At 35.2% G+C, this 13,851-nt stretch overlaps 1 protein-coding gene across 1 annotated transcript; it reads left to right on the forward strand.

Moving 5' to 3' along the window:
* Nucleotides 1–3,799: 3,799 nt before the first annotated feature.
* Nucleotides 3,800–4,975, forward strand: PDHA2 (pyruvate dehydrogenase E1 subunit alpha 2; the record flags this gene model as incomplete). The annotated part of the gene is made up of 1 exon (XM_081035462.1): nucleotides 3,800–4,975. The coding sequence occupies one exon, from the start codon at nucleotides 3,800–3,802 to the stop codon at nucleotides 4,973–4,975; it is 1,176 nt and encodes a 391-aa protein (XP_080891588.1).
* Nucleotides 4,976–13,851: the final 8,876 nt, after the last annotated feature.

A 13,851-nucleotide genomic window follows, 5' to 3' on the forward strand; every position in this document is an offset into this window, starting at 1 on the left:
AAATCTGAAAAAACACTTTCCCAAGAATTGTAAATAATAATTTTTAAAGGAAATGCAAATAGACCTAATTCTGACTTGAGCTTTCTTGAGTTTGCTTTGATCTGTTAATGACATGTATTGATGATTTTTATTTTGAATGAGTTTGTGATTTTACAAAATAACTAAGAACTGAACAAATATCAGTGCACAACTCCTGATTCCTGTACTAATCCTGTACTGTTTGAGATATAGGCATTAGCAAATCTTGACACCATATTATATATACATTTTTATTTCTTATTTCATCTGGCCCCATTGAATTACAGCTCTAATTATAGGGAGCTTATTGAAATGTTTGAAAAGTTTTTTTGGTTTTGCTTTTAATATGCTTTTGTGTTATGATCCCTTTTATCATTATCTGCTACATACTGGTCCCAGTCTCTAGTTATAGAGGGTTGATTACTGTGAACATGATGACTCAGACGACTGAGGCCTTCCAGTAGGAGAAAGATGATGGCTCTACCAGTTGTTACTGAAAATTAACCCATAATGTCTTTCCTTTCCTTACACCATCAATATCTGGGTGAAATGAAAAGCACTCTCACTTTACCTGTCATTTTCAATCAAGTCTTATCTTCATGGTAATTTGTCCTGAATTTTTATTTAAGGAATCTTCAGAATTATGATGGGAGTTGAGGAGGAGAAAAAAAAAATTGTTTGTCAAGGGCTCTGAACTGTTCTGTAATAACCTCACTTATTATAACATTAAAGAGGATCCTAGCTTGATTGTCATTATTTTGCAGAATATATGGTACTGACATTTTCCCTTTCTCCAAGGGAAAGTAATCGACCAAATGGAAAATTTTTTTCTGTGTTTTATATAACTCATTTTTTTTCTTACTCATCACTCTTAATTGCCAAATTTTAGAACTATGAAAAAAAATACAATGTTACTAATCATATACTAAGATCTGATATTATTTATCTAGAACATGTTCACTTTTTAACAGCTTTTCTCAGTTAACATTTGGTGAAAAGTGCAATTATTACTGAAGGAATTTAAATACCCCTCAAACATGCTGTTCTTTTTTTTTTTTCTGTAACATTTCTTTGTCACTTATTTAAAAAATAATTTCTATGCTGTTGATGCAATGGGGGTGACATTTTTAAGATAAATTCAGAAATGTCCCTGTAGACTCAATCATTAGACATGAAATGTGAAATTCTGTCACATTGACAAGAATGACTGCTACTATAATTACAGACTCCTCTTTTATTAGTTTTTTTATTATTAATTAAATGTAATTAATTAATTACATTGGCCTTATAAAATAACTCATCTGTTTTCCTTTAATTTCAGATAGATTAAAAGTGAGATTTGGTGTTAATTAAAAACAGAATTTACGGGGACTTTAATTGCAAACATTTGAGTGCTGAGTGTGTAGATGATTATTGGTCCTGTTTGGTAATAAACCTGTTACTGGACAACCACAAGACCAAAAATAAATCATTTGAAGAAAAATATACCATCATCAACTCTATTGTCTATGTGTAATCTTCAATCCTCTCTAACTAGGGGCCGATAAGAGGAAAGGTTCAATAGCTCAGGGTCTCCTTGGGAGTTTTAAACTTTTCCGCTGACATCTGAACGTTTCACTTTTCTTTTTTAAAAAAATATATGAATAGGTTTGGTAACATAATAAAAACTCAAAAAATTATCAGAACTAATAAGTTTAATGGAAATACTTTGTCATCATATTCTGCAAATATGATTTCATCTGTCTATCTTTAAGTTGAATTTAGGAGGTATAGTGTAACTGATGTCTAAGAGGTTCCTGGAAGTTTCACATTTTATTGTTTATTATCTTAACCAGAGCCTGTTGCCAAAAAACGGCCCTCTTCTGTGGGTACCTGTAGCACAGGTATTTCCCAATTAGCATCTTTGCATGTTCTCCTCTCCCATGAGTCGGATTTAGCCTTGTCACACTGGACTTTTAGGGGGAGGTCTATCTTTGCAGCCCAGGCTATGTGTGACAAGATTAAATTGGCACACTTTATTGTAGAGCTCTTGTGTTTCTGCCAGTGTTACCAGGCTGATACCTCTGAGAGAAGGCTCAGCTGTCACTCAGTGACCCATTAACACTACTGTTCCATCCTGCAGTGTCATTTTTCTCATTCTCATGGAGATAATGCTCCCTGGAGATCTCCAGTACCTGCAGGAATGAAAGAGAACAGCAGAGACAGGCTAACTATCAAAGGAGGAGCAAACAACACAGCAAGACCATGCATTCCAACAGCAGAATTTTAAATTGAGTAAAAAAATTAGGTTTGTTATAATGGCTTGGTTGGAAAGGTGGGGAAAAATCAAGTTTTAAGAGACAGCATAACTTTTTATTTTTTTCCTTCTTGCCTAAATATCAAAAGAAGTCTCCAAAATAATGCAGCTAAATACAGAGAAGGCAACTGCTTTGAATATGTCCTAGGGAGATTTGGGTAAGAATTTATTTACCAACTGGGATTTTGTATTTTATTTGCATGTTTATTTACAAACAGGCAGTGGAAATAAAACACAACATGTATTAAGGTGAATTGCTTAATAGCCTAAATAGAACAGGATCCCTGCTTATGGTTGGCTTATTGGGGTACAAAATTACCATCCTAGTAAACCTATAAAAGAGGAAAATGATATGTGGTCTTTGTAACTCTAGGCCTCAGATTATTTTGCCCTATGACTGAACTGTTATGAGTTGCTTAAATAAACTCTATTGCTCTCTTTCAGACCAAACTGTATACTGTTGAGTGAGTCACTTTACCAGAAGTTATACTTTCAAATGTTTACTTTATAAAGAGGTATTATAAGAACACGCTTCTCAATTTCCCAGAATAAAACTGGTTCTATTTAGATTGATTTGAAAGCCAAAAAACAAAGCCACCTGAATCTTGATGTTTTCTATGGAAATCTATTAAAGACATTATAGGAAGAAAAAAAAAAGTAAGTTGGTCAGAAAAATAGGCATAAAACTGTTTGGATAGGATTCAGGATTTTAAGAAAGGTGCCATATCAAAAACTTGTTAGTTGTTAGGGCAATCTGCGTTCAATCCTGCCTCTAATTTTTCCAACATCAGGTGGTTTAGATGGTTATTCTCACTCTGGGGTTTGTGTACTACCACCTGCCCTCCACCCCTGGTGACACAGATACCAGAAGCCAAAAAGATAAATGTGGTGTCTTCTGGAGCACCAACTTTAAAAAAAAAAAGAAGAAAAAAAAAAGTGTTTGTTTTTAAATTATTTAAACTACAAATAATTTAATCTTTATTTTTACATTAAAATAAATACGGTATATTATGGAGTAGGATAAAATAGTCATAAATATGTTTTAAAAAAGACTTTAAAGAAATATTGGAGAGAATATCTTTGGCTTAACTTATCAGAATTCTTATATGCTTTAGGTTGCATTTGTTCTTCTCTTCCATAGATACACATTTGAGAAGCATTGCTATAGTGCTTAGGAGGGAAAAAGGACTCAGATTATTATGAGTTAGCGACCATGATGGAGTTAATTAGGATTGTAGTCCTGCCAAGTCTTCCAGTATTAGAAACGACCTTGATTCTTAATTTTACAATTGTAACGCTCTGTAAAAATCAATCAGTCCAGGCTGGAAGCCAGGCGCCTAGTGCGCATGACGTGGCCTCTGTCACCAGCGTGGCCATTGTGGCGCCACGTGCGTTGGGGCTTGGGAGGAGTCTCAGGAGGCGACAGGGGGCGCTGCCCGCGCTCTGGGCAGTTGGGAGTCGTCACTGCGGTCCCAGCCGCCCTCCATGAAAAAGATGATCGCTGCCGCTGTGTCCCGCGTGTTGTCGGGTGTCCCCCAGAAGCCCACTGGAAGAGTACTGGTGGCGTCTTGTAACTATTCAAAAGATGCTACATTTGAAATTAAGAAATGTGATCTTTATCGGTTGGAAGAAGGTCCGCCTGTCGCAACAGTGCTCACCCGGGAGGATGGGCTCAAATACTATAAGACCATGCAGACTGTTCGCCGGATGGAATTGAAGGCAGATCAGTTGTATAAACAGAAATTTATTCGCGGTTTCTGTCACTTGTGTGATGGTCAGGAAGCTTGTTGCGTGGGCCTTGAGGCTGGGATAAATCCCACCGATCATGTCATAACATCCTATCGGGCGCATGGCTTCTGCTATACCCGTGGACTCTCTGTCCGGTCCATTCTTGCAGAGCTCACAGGACGAAGAGGAGGTTGTGCTAAAGGAAAGGGTGGATCGATGCATATGTATTCCAAGAACTTCTACGGGGGCAATGGCATTGTGGGAGCCCAGGGACCCCTGGGAGCTGGTATTGCTCTGGCCTGTAAATACAAGGGGAAAGATGAGATCGCTTTGACTGTCTATGGGGATGGCGCTGCTAATCAGGGTCAGATATTTGAAGCTTACAATATGGCAGCTTTGTGGAAATTACCTTGTATTTTCATCTGTGAGAATAACCTCTATGGAATGGGAACAGCCGTTGGGAGAGCAGCAGCCAGCACTGAGTACTACAAGAGAGGCAATTTTATCCCTGGACTGAGGGTAGATGGAATGGATATTCTGTGTGTTCGAGAGGCAACAAAGTTTGCAGCTGACTATTGCAGGTCTGGGAAAGGCCCCATAGTGATGGAGCTGCTGACGTACCGTTATCACGGACACAGCATGAGTGATCCTGGAGTCAGTTATCGTACTCGAGAAGAAATTCAAAATGTGAGAAGTAAGAGTGATCCTGTTACGCTTCTCAAAAATAGAATGGTAAACAACAAGCTCGCCAGTATTGAAGAATTAAAGGAAATTGATGTTGAAGTGAGAAAAGAAATTGATGATGCGGCCCAGTTTGCTACAACAGATCCTGAACCACCTTTGGAAGAAATAGGCCATCACATCTACAGTAGTAGTCCACCTTTTGAAGTTCGTGGTGCAAACCAGTGGATCAAGTTTCAATCCATAAGTTAAAGGGAGACTCTACATAGATTAATTTTTAGTTCCTCAAAGGAATGTTTATAGTCAACTTTAAGAAAATGGGTGCCCAATTTTGTTAAAGAATAATAAGTAAACCCCACAAAACAAGTCTTGTAAACTTTTATTAAAAGAAGTTGAGATCATTAAGAGTCTACTAAAAGAGACTAAAAGAGATCAGTGAAAGATGTACACTCAATTATAAGGGATATTACATTCAACTGTACATTGTTATTTTAAATGATACTAATCATTTAGTATTCTTAAGACATAAACTGAAATACATTAAAATTTTCAAGACTTAATTTGAACATGTATTGATTAGAATCAAGCACTGCCAAACTAAAGGCAGTTAGGAGCCATCACCAACAGGAACTAGGGCAGAGATTTTTATCGAGAATAAGCAAAGATTATTTGATTGGCTATAGCTTAAGTGGTTGCCTTATTTGGGAAAGCCTTGAGGGCCATTTGTGATTAGTTATTCTTGAGTTTCATTTTCTCAGATTTGAGTGCATTGACTCTGACTTAGGTTTTGGTTTGCTTACAATTTTGGTTGGTAACTAAGGCACTAGAGTCACCCTAGTCTGAGAGCCACCTTGTTTAATTACTTAAACAGTAGGAATATCGTAAAGACTATTTTACATTTGTGCAAGTCTAAAACAGGAAAAACAAGGAAAGGATCATTTAACATCCCATGTTATATGGTGTAATAGTTCAATTTCATTTAGCTTTATCTTATTTTTGTAAACATCCAAAGGAAAAATAATTCTTTAATTCTTGCTCCATCCTGCCAGGGTTTTTTGTGGAAAGTCTCCATCCTGAGGTAGAGAGGTAATTTCAAGCCACACCAAGGTATCAGGACCCCTACAGCAATGCAACTTACAATAGTTGACTTAAATTAACCAGTAACATAGCCTGCTATAACAGTGTGCGTGTGCACGCACATATGAGTGTGTGCATATACTCAATATCGATGCTGAAACCAATTAACACAGACCATGTTTCCAATGAAACATGATATATAATAGGGCAGAGGAAGATAGGACATGACATTTTTATCATGTTGTACTCTCTTGCAATATTTTTAGTATACTAATTTAAAGGAAAAATATAAACAAAGTACTATCTAGGGAAAAAACTGCATTTTGCTTTTAAATGCAGTTTTTCCCCTAGATTTTACTTTAAGGTTAAAGCTACTCTTATTTTACAAACCATTTGTATCTTTATGTGTTACATAAAGAACTATCGGGGTAAATCTCAGACTGAAAAATGAATGAATAGATATGGTAATATCAAAGAATTTAAGCAGAGGAGATGGTATTAATAAAAAGTTCAGAGTGAAATCTGCCTTAGCGAGAACTGAACATTCACAGATAACTTTTTTCAACGGAAAATCTGGCTTGGACTCACAGTTCTACGTTATGTCAATTAGCAAGTCTGACTTTGTGAAAACATTTATACTTAGTTATATTTGACTAATGACCTAAAAATCTTATTGAGTGTGATGTTTGATCTGTCTTACTTCTCTGAAATAGACTCACTAATATCAGAAATCAGAATTTGCCAGTGATTTAAGAAGCAGTTTGTAGAAAACACCAGAAGAATCAGTTGTTAAAGGTTAAAACTCCTAATTAGAAAAAACATAATTGTAACTATGCATGGTGATGAATATTCACTAGACTTATTTGGTTATCATTTCATAATATATACATATATCAAATCATTATATCCACCTGAAACTAATATCCCACTATATGCCATTTACATTTTACTAAAGAAAATGTTAAAAGCTTTTCTTTATTGTATAACATCTACTTCTACAAATAAAGACTAGATACTTTCTAAGAACTCTTAACAGAAAACCAAGTTTAGAGGTCTGTGAGTGCATGAACATATGTACACATATGTACTAGCTTATTCTTCATACCTTTCACCAAACAAGTTTAAACAAGTGAGATAAGCTTACTATTCTAAATTCAGAATGCAGAGAAAGCATTGGTTTTTTTATAAATCAGTGATATCCCTAGCTAATATGTTTTGATTATGCAGCTTCAGTTCAGAGGTAAGTTGATTGGATTCCTTTCATTAAAACTAAAGAAGTATTTCATTTTTATTTATTTTGACATACTTATATTTTCATAAACTTGCAAGTGGAAGATAAGCTGCTCAATTACAGCTATTTTGTGTGTACAATATACAGAAATCATATTAAAAGTTTGTTTATATTATAGATTCTTTTAATATCAGTAAAATTTAAGATATAAATAATTGATTAGAAATGAAACCATCACTAAACCAAGATACACAGATACTTCATTTCAGGAAATAATCCAGTCTTACTATATTAGAGAAATAAAGTACAGTTGTCACAATATACATTTTAAAATTTCATTAAAGCAGGGAGTTTTCAATGTTTTCTATATTCATTTATATCCAGGCCTTTATGTGTACATTCAGGAAATATCATATCACTGGTTGCTCACAATTCTGTATTTTTTGCAAAACAAAATAAAATAAAAAATAAGAACTAAGACGAAACCCCCTGTTGTTTTCAATTAGATCAAGCAATAAATTAATAACAGTTGGATTCTGCTTCTTGTCTACACTACTCAGTCTATGTTATCCACATATTAGTAGACCTAATAAGCCATGATGGTCATAATAAGAATATCACTGTTGCAACAATGCTATAATGTCTGAGTAAAGTAAAAGTTCCTATTATCTTAATATTTATGATATTCTATAAAGGTAAAGGATTGTGTGCATATCTGTGTAATGAAACGAAAAAGAAAGGAGGCTAAGAAAATTTTATAAAGGTAATACTTAGATATATTATGATTGTGTTTATTTTTAAAAATTGATAGTTCTGCTAATCTAGTGTACAAAAAACAGAGCACATGTTCATGAAATTTAACCTACAAATTTATTTGTGAGAAAGAGCCAGTTTTAAAAATTGAAATATAGGTCAAATACCATAAAATTTCATTTTTTTATCATGTACAATTCAGTAGATAGTGTTCACAAAGTTGTGCAGTCATTTTCACTATTTATTTCCAGAAAATTTTTATCACCCCAAAGAGAAAACACATATCCATTATCAATCAATTCTCATTTCCTCATCTCTTCATCTTCTGGAAAGTACTAATCTACTTTCTACCTCTGGATTTGTCTATTCTAAATTATATATAAATTGTATATGAGGTCTGACAATTAAGTTCGTGAACTTGTTGCAATGACGTTGCTAAACTTTTGTTGATATCAGAGGGATTATTGATTATGAATTTGTACCAACTGGACAAACAGTTAACCAAGTTTACTATTTGGAAGTGCTAAAAAGGCTGTGTGAAAAGTTAGACGACCTGAACTTTTTGCCAACAATTCATGCAAGCATCACTACAATGCACCAGTTCACATGGCACTGTCTGTGAAGGAATATTTAACCAGTAAACAAATAACTGTATTGGAACACACTCCATACTCATCTGATGCCCCACAATGACTTCTTTCTTTACCCAAGATGAAGGAAATATTGAAAGGAAGCCATTTTGATGACATTCAGGACATTAAGGGTAATATGACAACAGCTCTGTTGAGCATTCCAGAAAAAGAGTTCCAAAATTGCTTTGAAGGGTGGACTAGTGCTGGCATCGGTGCATAGGTTCCCAGGGGGAGTACATCAAAGGTGACCATAGTGATATTCAGCAATGAGGTATGTAGGACTTTTTCCAGGATGAGTTCACAAACTTAATTATCCAACCTCTATGTGTTCTTTTGTGTCTGTCTTTTTCACTTATCATAAAGTTTTCAAGCTTTGCTGTAGCATATGTCAGGACTATATTCTTTTATGGATGAATAACATTTCATTTTATTTACCCATTTATCGGTTGATGGACATTTGGATTTTTTTCTGCTTTTTGGCAACTAAGAATAATAAAAGCTATTATTGATGAGAAAACATTCAGAAATTACTACCTTTAAAGTATGCAACAGAAATCACTACCTTTAAAGAAGGCCAAAACAATGCAACAGATTTTTTTACAATATCACCTCAATTAGATAAAATTACTAGAAGACAGTGTTAAAAAGTGTTAAAACATTTTCAGCCTGAATATTTATCAGCTTATATGATCTATTGTTCCCAATTTAGATATTGATTTTTAATAGACTTTAATTTTTAGAACTATTTTAGTTTTACAGAAAAATTGAGGACAAGGAATAGAATTCCCTTATGAGTTGCCCCCAGTTCCCTCGGTTGCAAACATTTTAGAGTAATATGTGGGAAGGAGGGGATAATCCCCAGCTGGCCTAGTTGCCTCAATTCGTGCACATCCAAAGAAAGGCCTGTCTCACACTCTTAGGAAATGATTTCAGAACCCTGGGTATATTTTCCTGATAAGAATATTTCTGCGTGTCTGAGGCCTGGTGCCATGCTATACTAGTTTGTCCAGATAAGTTTATCATAATAATATGTCCCCATGTTATTCCATTGAGAAGATATACCTGGAATCTAGTGCCTGGTTTTTCCCGGAATTCTCTTCATGTGTTATTTTTTTTCCTCTGCTGATTTTGATCTATATCTTTTACTGTAGTAAACTATAACCATAAGCATAACCAAAAAAAGTCAAGTCAAGTTGCTTACACAGAACAAAAATATATCTAGAAGAAAAGTCCTAGAAATATTAAATGACTAATTCAAGCTCACATAATGAGTGGTAGTGATAGCTATTAATCATAGCTACTGTTCTTTTTTGCTAGACTGCTTGAATGCAAGGCAATATGCTTAGTATTTAATATACATTTCTACACTTAATATTTGAAACATGCACATAATATGGGGATTTTATTCTTCACTTTACAAAAGAGGAAACTGAGGCTCAAGTTAATTAAGTTGCTTAAGATTTCACAATTTATAAATGATGAAGGCAAAGTTCAAAGCTGGTGAACAAAGTCTATAGTTTGAAAATTACTTTTTTGTACTACTTTCTAATCATTACTTCATGTAATCTTCAACCGTGTAACAGGTGAAAAAAAACAAAACAAAAATGGTATGTTAATAAGTGAATGAGTGGAATTAAACTAGAACCAAGGGGTTTTATCAATTACTATAAACTGAGTTCAGATTTTCCAGCTTAGAGTATAAATTAAAGACTAAAATTGAGAGGGAAACAGACATTAGGGTATAGGAAGTAAGGGGGATGAAAGAAAGCCACACATCATTCTGTGAAACTCCTTTCACTGAGAAGTGGGATCTATGTTCCTTCCCTTTGAATCTGGTGGGCCCATCTGTCCTCTGACCAATAGAAAGTAGCAGAAATAATGCTCTGCAGTTTCAGGGCCTAAGACATAAGAAACAGGCAGACTTTGCTTCATGTCTCTTGGAACATTATCTCTGGGAGTTATGATCTCCATTTAAGTTCTAATATATCAAGAAACCTCGCTAAGAGTATATGGGAAGGTACTTTTCTCACCAGTCCCAGCCGAGCTTAGTCTTTTAGCCAAACCTAAACACACACACACACACACACACACACACACACAAATATGTGAATGAAGGCCATCTTGGGCCCTCCAGATAGCTCATTTGCTCACTGAAAGCCAACGAGTGACCACAATGACTCGAGGAATAGTGGAAGCACTAGTCAAACTTCCCAGATTCTTAATGCATAAATCACAAGAAAAACAAAATGGTTGCCTTTAAGATTCTATTGATTGAGGTACTTTGTAACATAGCAACAGATAACCAGAATAGAAAGGGAGGTTAAACTCAGCATAAATGAAAGTTACATTGCTTACTTCAAGCCAGACATGTCAAGAGAACAGGTGAAGATGACTAAAACAATTTAAAAGCAGAAAACCCTGAGGAGGAAACACATCTCCAATAAAAATAAGAAAACCTAATAATAAAAACTACAACTGTTTAACATATATTTTCCCACCACCTGAGCCTGTTTTTCAGATGAACTAAAGTACCTAAAACACTAGGTTTTCAGAATATGATAGTAAAGTGTTGTCAAACATAGATTGAGAATCACACTTAGATTATACGTACAAATTCACTGACTGGGGCTTGTCTAAAGTCCAGGTGGAAGCTTTCTGTTGATCAGTGACTATAAGGCCTTGCTGAGTCATAGATGGCACTTGAAATGCCAACACAGTTTGTGAGCGAATCGTTGAGAGTTCACAGCTATTCGGGACCAGTCTACCTAAGTAGTGAAGAGGAATCATGGCAGCTAAGGATTGAGGATTAACAGAACCCGAGAGGCAAAGCTGGAATGAAGTCAATAACTGAGCCAAACTGGTGGGTACAGACAGGAGAGAGACAGAAGACTAAACCAGAGGCCTGGACAATGAGATTGAAATATGTAACAAATAAGGGCAAGGGAACTAGGAGTAGTAGGTTAGCATATTGGTGACCTTTGTGTTATCATAGAAGTCGATACCTATTGGGTGAATTGAACCAGTAGCATCTCATATATTAACAGGCCCTTTAGAACCTAATGCTTCCTGTCTAGTATCACTTGGTCTTAAAGCAATTCAGTAATTATGTGACGTAGAAATAAATTAGAGTCTGGAGTTTGGTATCATTTAAATCTGGGTTCAAATCATGGCCCCGTCATCTATGAGAAATGATACCTTAAGAAACGGACTTAATTTTCTGTATCTCCTCTTCATCTGTAATAAAGTTGATCCATATGACTGTTGTAAAATTTTAATGAAGAAGTAAATAATATCTAGCTTAGTTCCGTGTAAATCCAAGATGATCTGGTCCATAGGAAGAGAGCTGTTTACTGAAAAAACGACAAAAATTTGAAAAGACCACTCTCCCTTATCTGAAAGCAATTTAAAAAAAAAAAAAGCAAACCAAAGAAACAAACAAAAAAACCTTCAGTTTTATGTAGGTAGCTACCCTGTTTCTCCAAAAATAAGATCTAACCGGACAATCAGCTATAATGTCTTTTGGAGCAAAAATTAATATAAGACCCGGTATATTATATTATATTATATTATATTATATTATATTATATTATACACGGCCTTATAGTAAAATAAGACTGGGTCTTATATTAATTTTTGCTATAAAAGACGCATTAGAGCTGATTGTCCGGCTAGATCTTATTTTCGGGGAAGCATGGTAGGTGCAGAGATTGCTGTGATCAGAAGAAAATGAGAGCTGCATGTAGGATATGTTTTCATAAGCCCATCCACTTTTTGTTTTCTCATGACCCTCTCACTCTTGACTTCAGTAGTTCTCCTTCAGACAGTATTAAATACCAAAAATAGTAATAAAGGCCCAACAAGATTGGACAGTAAGACAATATAGGAGTAATGTAACTCCCCAATCTGCACCCAAATTTTGTTCAAAATTGGGCTCTACTTATCTTTTAACTATAGTAAAGCATGTAGATGTTGTATAGATACTACTTTGGTAGAATCAGGTCTGGGAAATACACATTTTGCCATTCCACTGTAGATATTCTAATTCTCGCAATTTCTTCAAAATTAGCTCCACTCTTCCTATTGTATTATAGATTTATTTTAAGATGTGTTCCCATATATTAATAAAAGCAGGGATCTCATTAAGAGTGAAACAAAATCCAACCAAAACTCTCCATTCAATCAGCATTATAATTCTTTCTCTTTGGCTACTTCACGTCTGTTTGATGCATGAGGTTGGTCTGTACTGCAAAGAGCAAAGATGAGAGATCTCTGTACTGGAATTTGAGAAAGAGAGATGGAAATTTTCTGCTGAGGTTATGCACAGAAAACAACACAATTAAATTAGGAAACACTGAAGAGCAACAAAGACAGTTCATACAATACTATCCTTTTGGCATGCCAATAAATACTCAAGCTGAATAATTTACCAAAAGAAAAAGAGCCCACTCAAACCTCATGACCTTTCGAACAATGAGCAGGAGTTCAATTATCCACAAATGTTCTATTGGAAGGCAGCTTTTCAGGCCACACTATTATTTCAGCAGTCATACGTCAGAATTATTAAAGAGGGAGAACACTGCCTTTATAGTTTCTGTGTCCTGCTATAGTTTATGTTACCTTCTTTATAAAACCTGCTGCCACATGAAGTAGCACTTTGCCAAAAAAAAAGTAGGAGGAAGTAATTATTTTAATAATGTTACTGGCGAGTTTGAGCTATTAGATTTCACTGGAACACTTAATCTCCACATTACCAGAGTGATACTGTCACTTTAGAAAGTTCTATGTAATTGGCTTCCATTAGAGACTCAGAGTGACTTGCCAACAGTGCCCAGAGAGTCTCTCCATCACCATCCGTATGGACTGCAGTGCTGCAGAGTGAGCAGCTTAGCACCTCCTTGGGGTACATCTAGGTTCCAAGAATTGAAGAGCTTTTTCCTTCACTGAGATCTATAGCTTCCTTTAGACAAAAGGGTATAGAAGTCATGTGGAATATCACAGATTTTGGAACCAAAGCACTACAGTTTACAACCACTATGAAAGCATATTACAAATTCAGTTCTTGTGAAGGTGGCATATTTCTTGTGATTTAAACGTATCTTCCAAAATCCTTTGTCATTTCTCTCATTGTCTTTTGATAGTCTTCTTAACCCTTTATGTTTTCCTACATTTTTCTGAATTGTTCAGATTAAAACCAAGAACTTTCCAAAAATGAAACTCTGACAGGCGTAAAGATATTAGAAACACAGTTTCACTATCTGGACTTTATTTATTCACTGAATTGTGCTGCGGGAAAGAGCTGATTTCTTATTAGATCATAGGCAATGAGACTCAATTATACCTTAAGTCAGACCCAACAGAACTCATAGCCAGAACTGTCCTTTCTGACTATGTGATCTTGGGTGAGTTAATTTCTTTTCTGAGTCACTATTTACTAC

The sequence above is a fragment of the Rhinolophus hipposideros genome (genome assembly GCF_964194185.1).
Source record: "Rhinolophus hipposideros genome assembly, chromosome: 1".
Lineage (NCBI taxonomy): Eukaryota > Metazoa > Chordata > Mammalia > Chiroptera > Rhinolophidae > Rhinolophus > Rhinolophus hipposideros.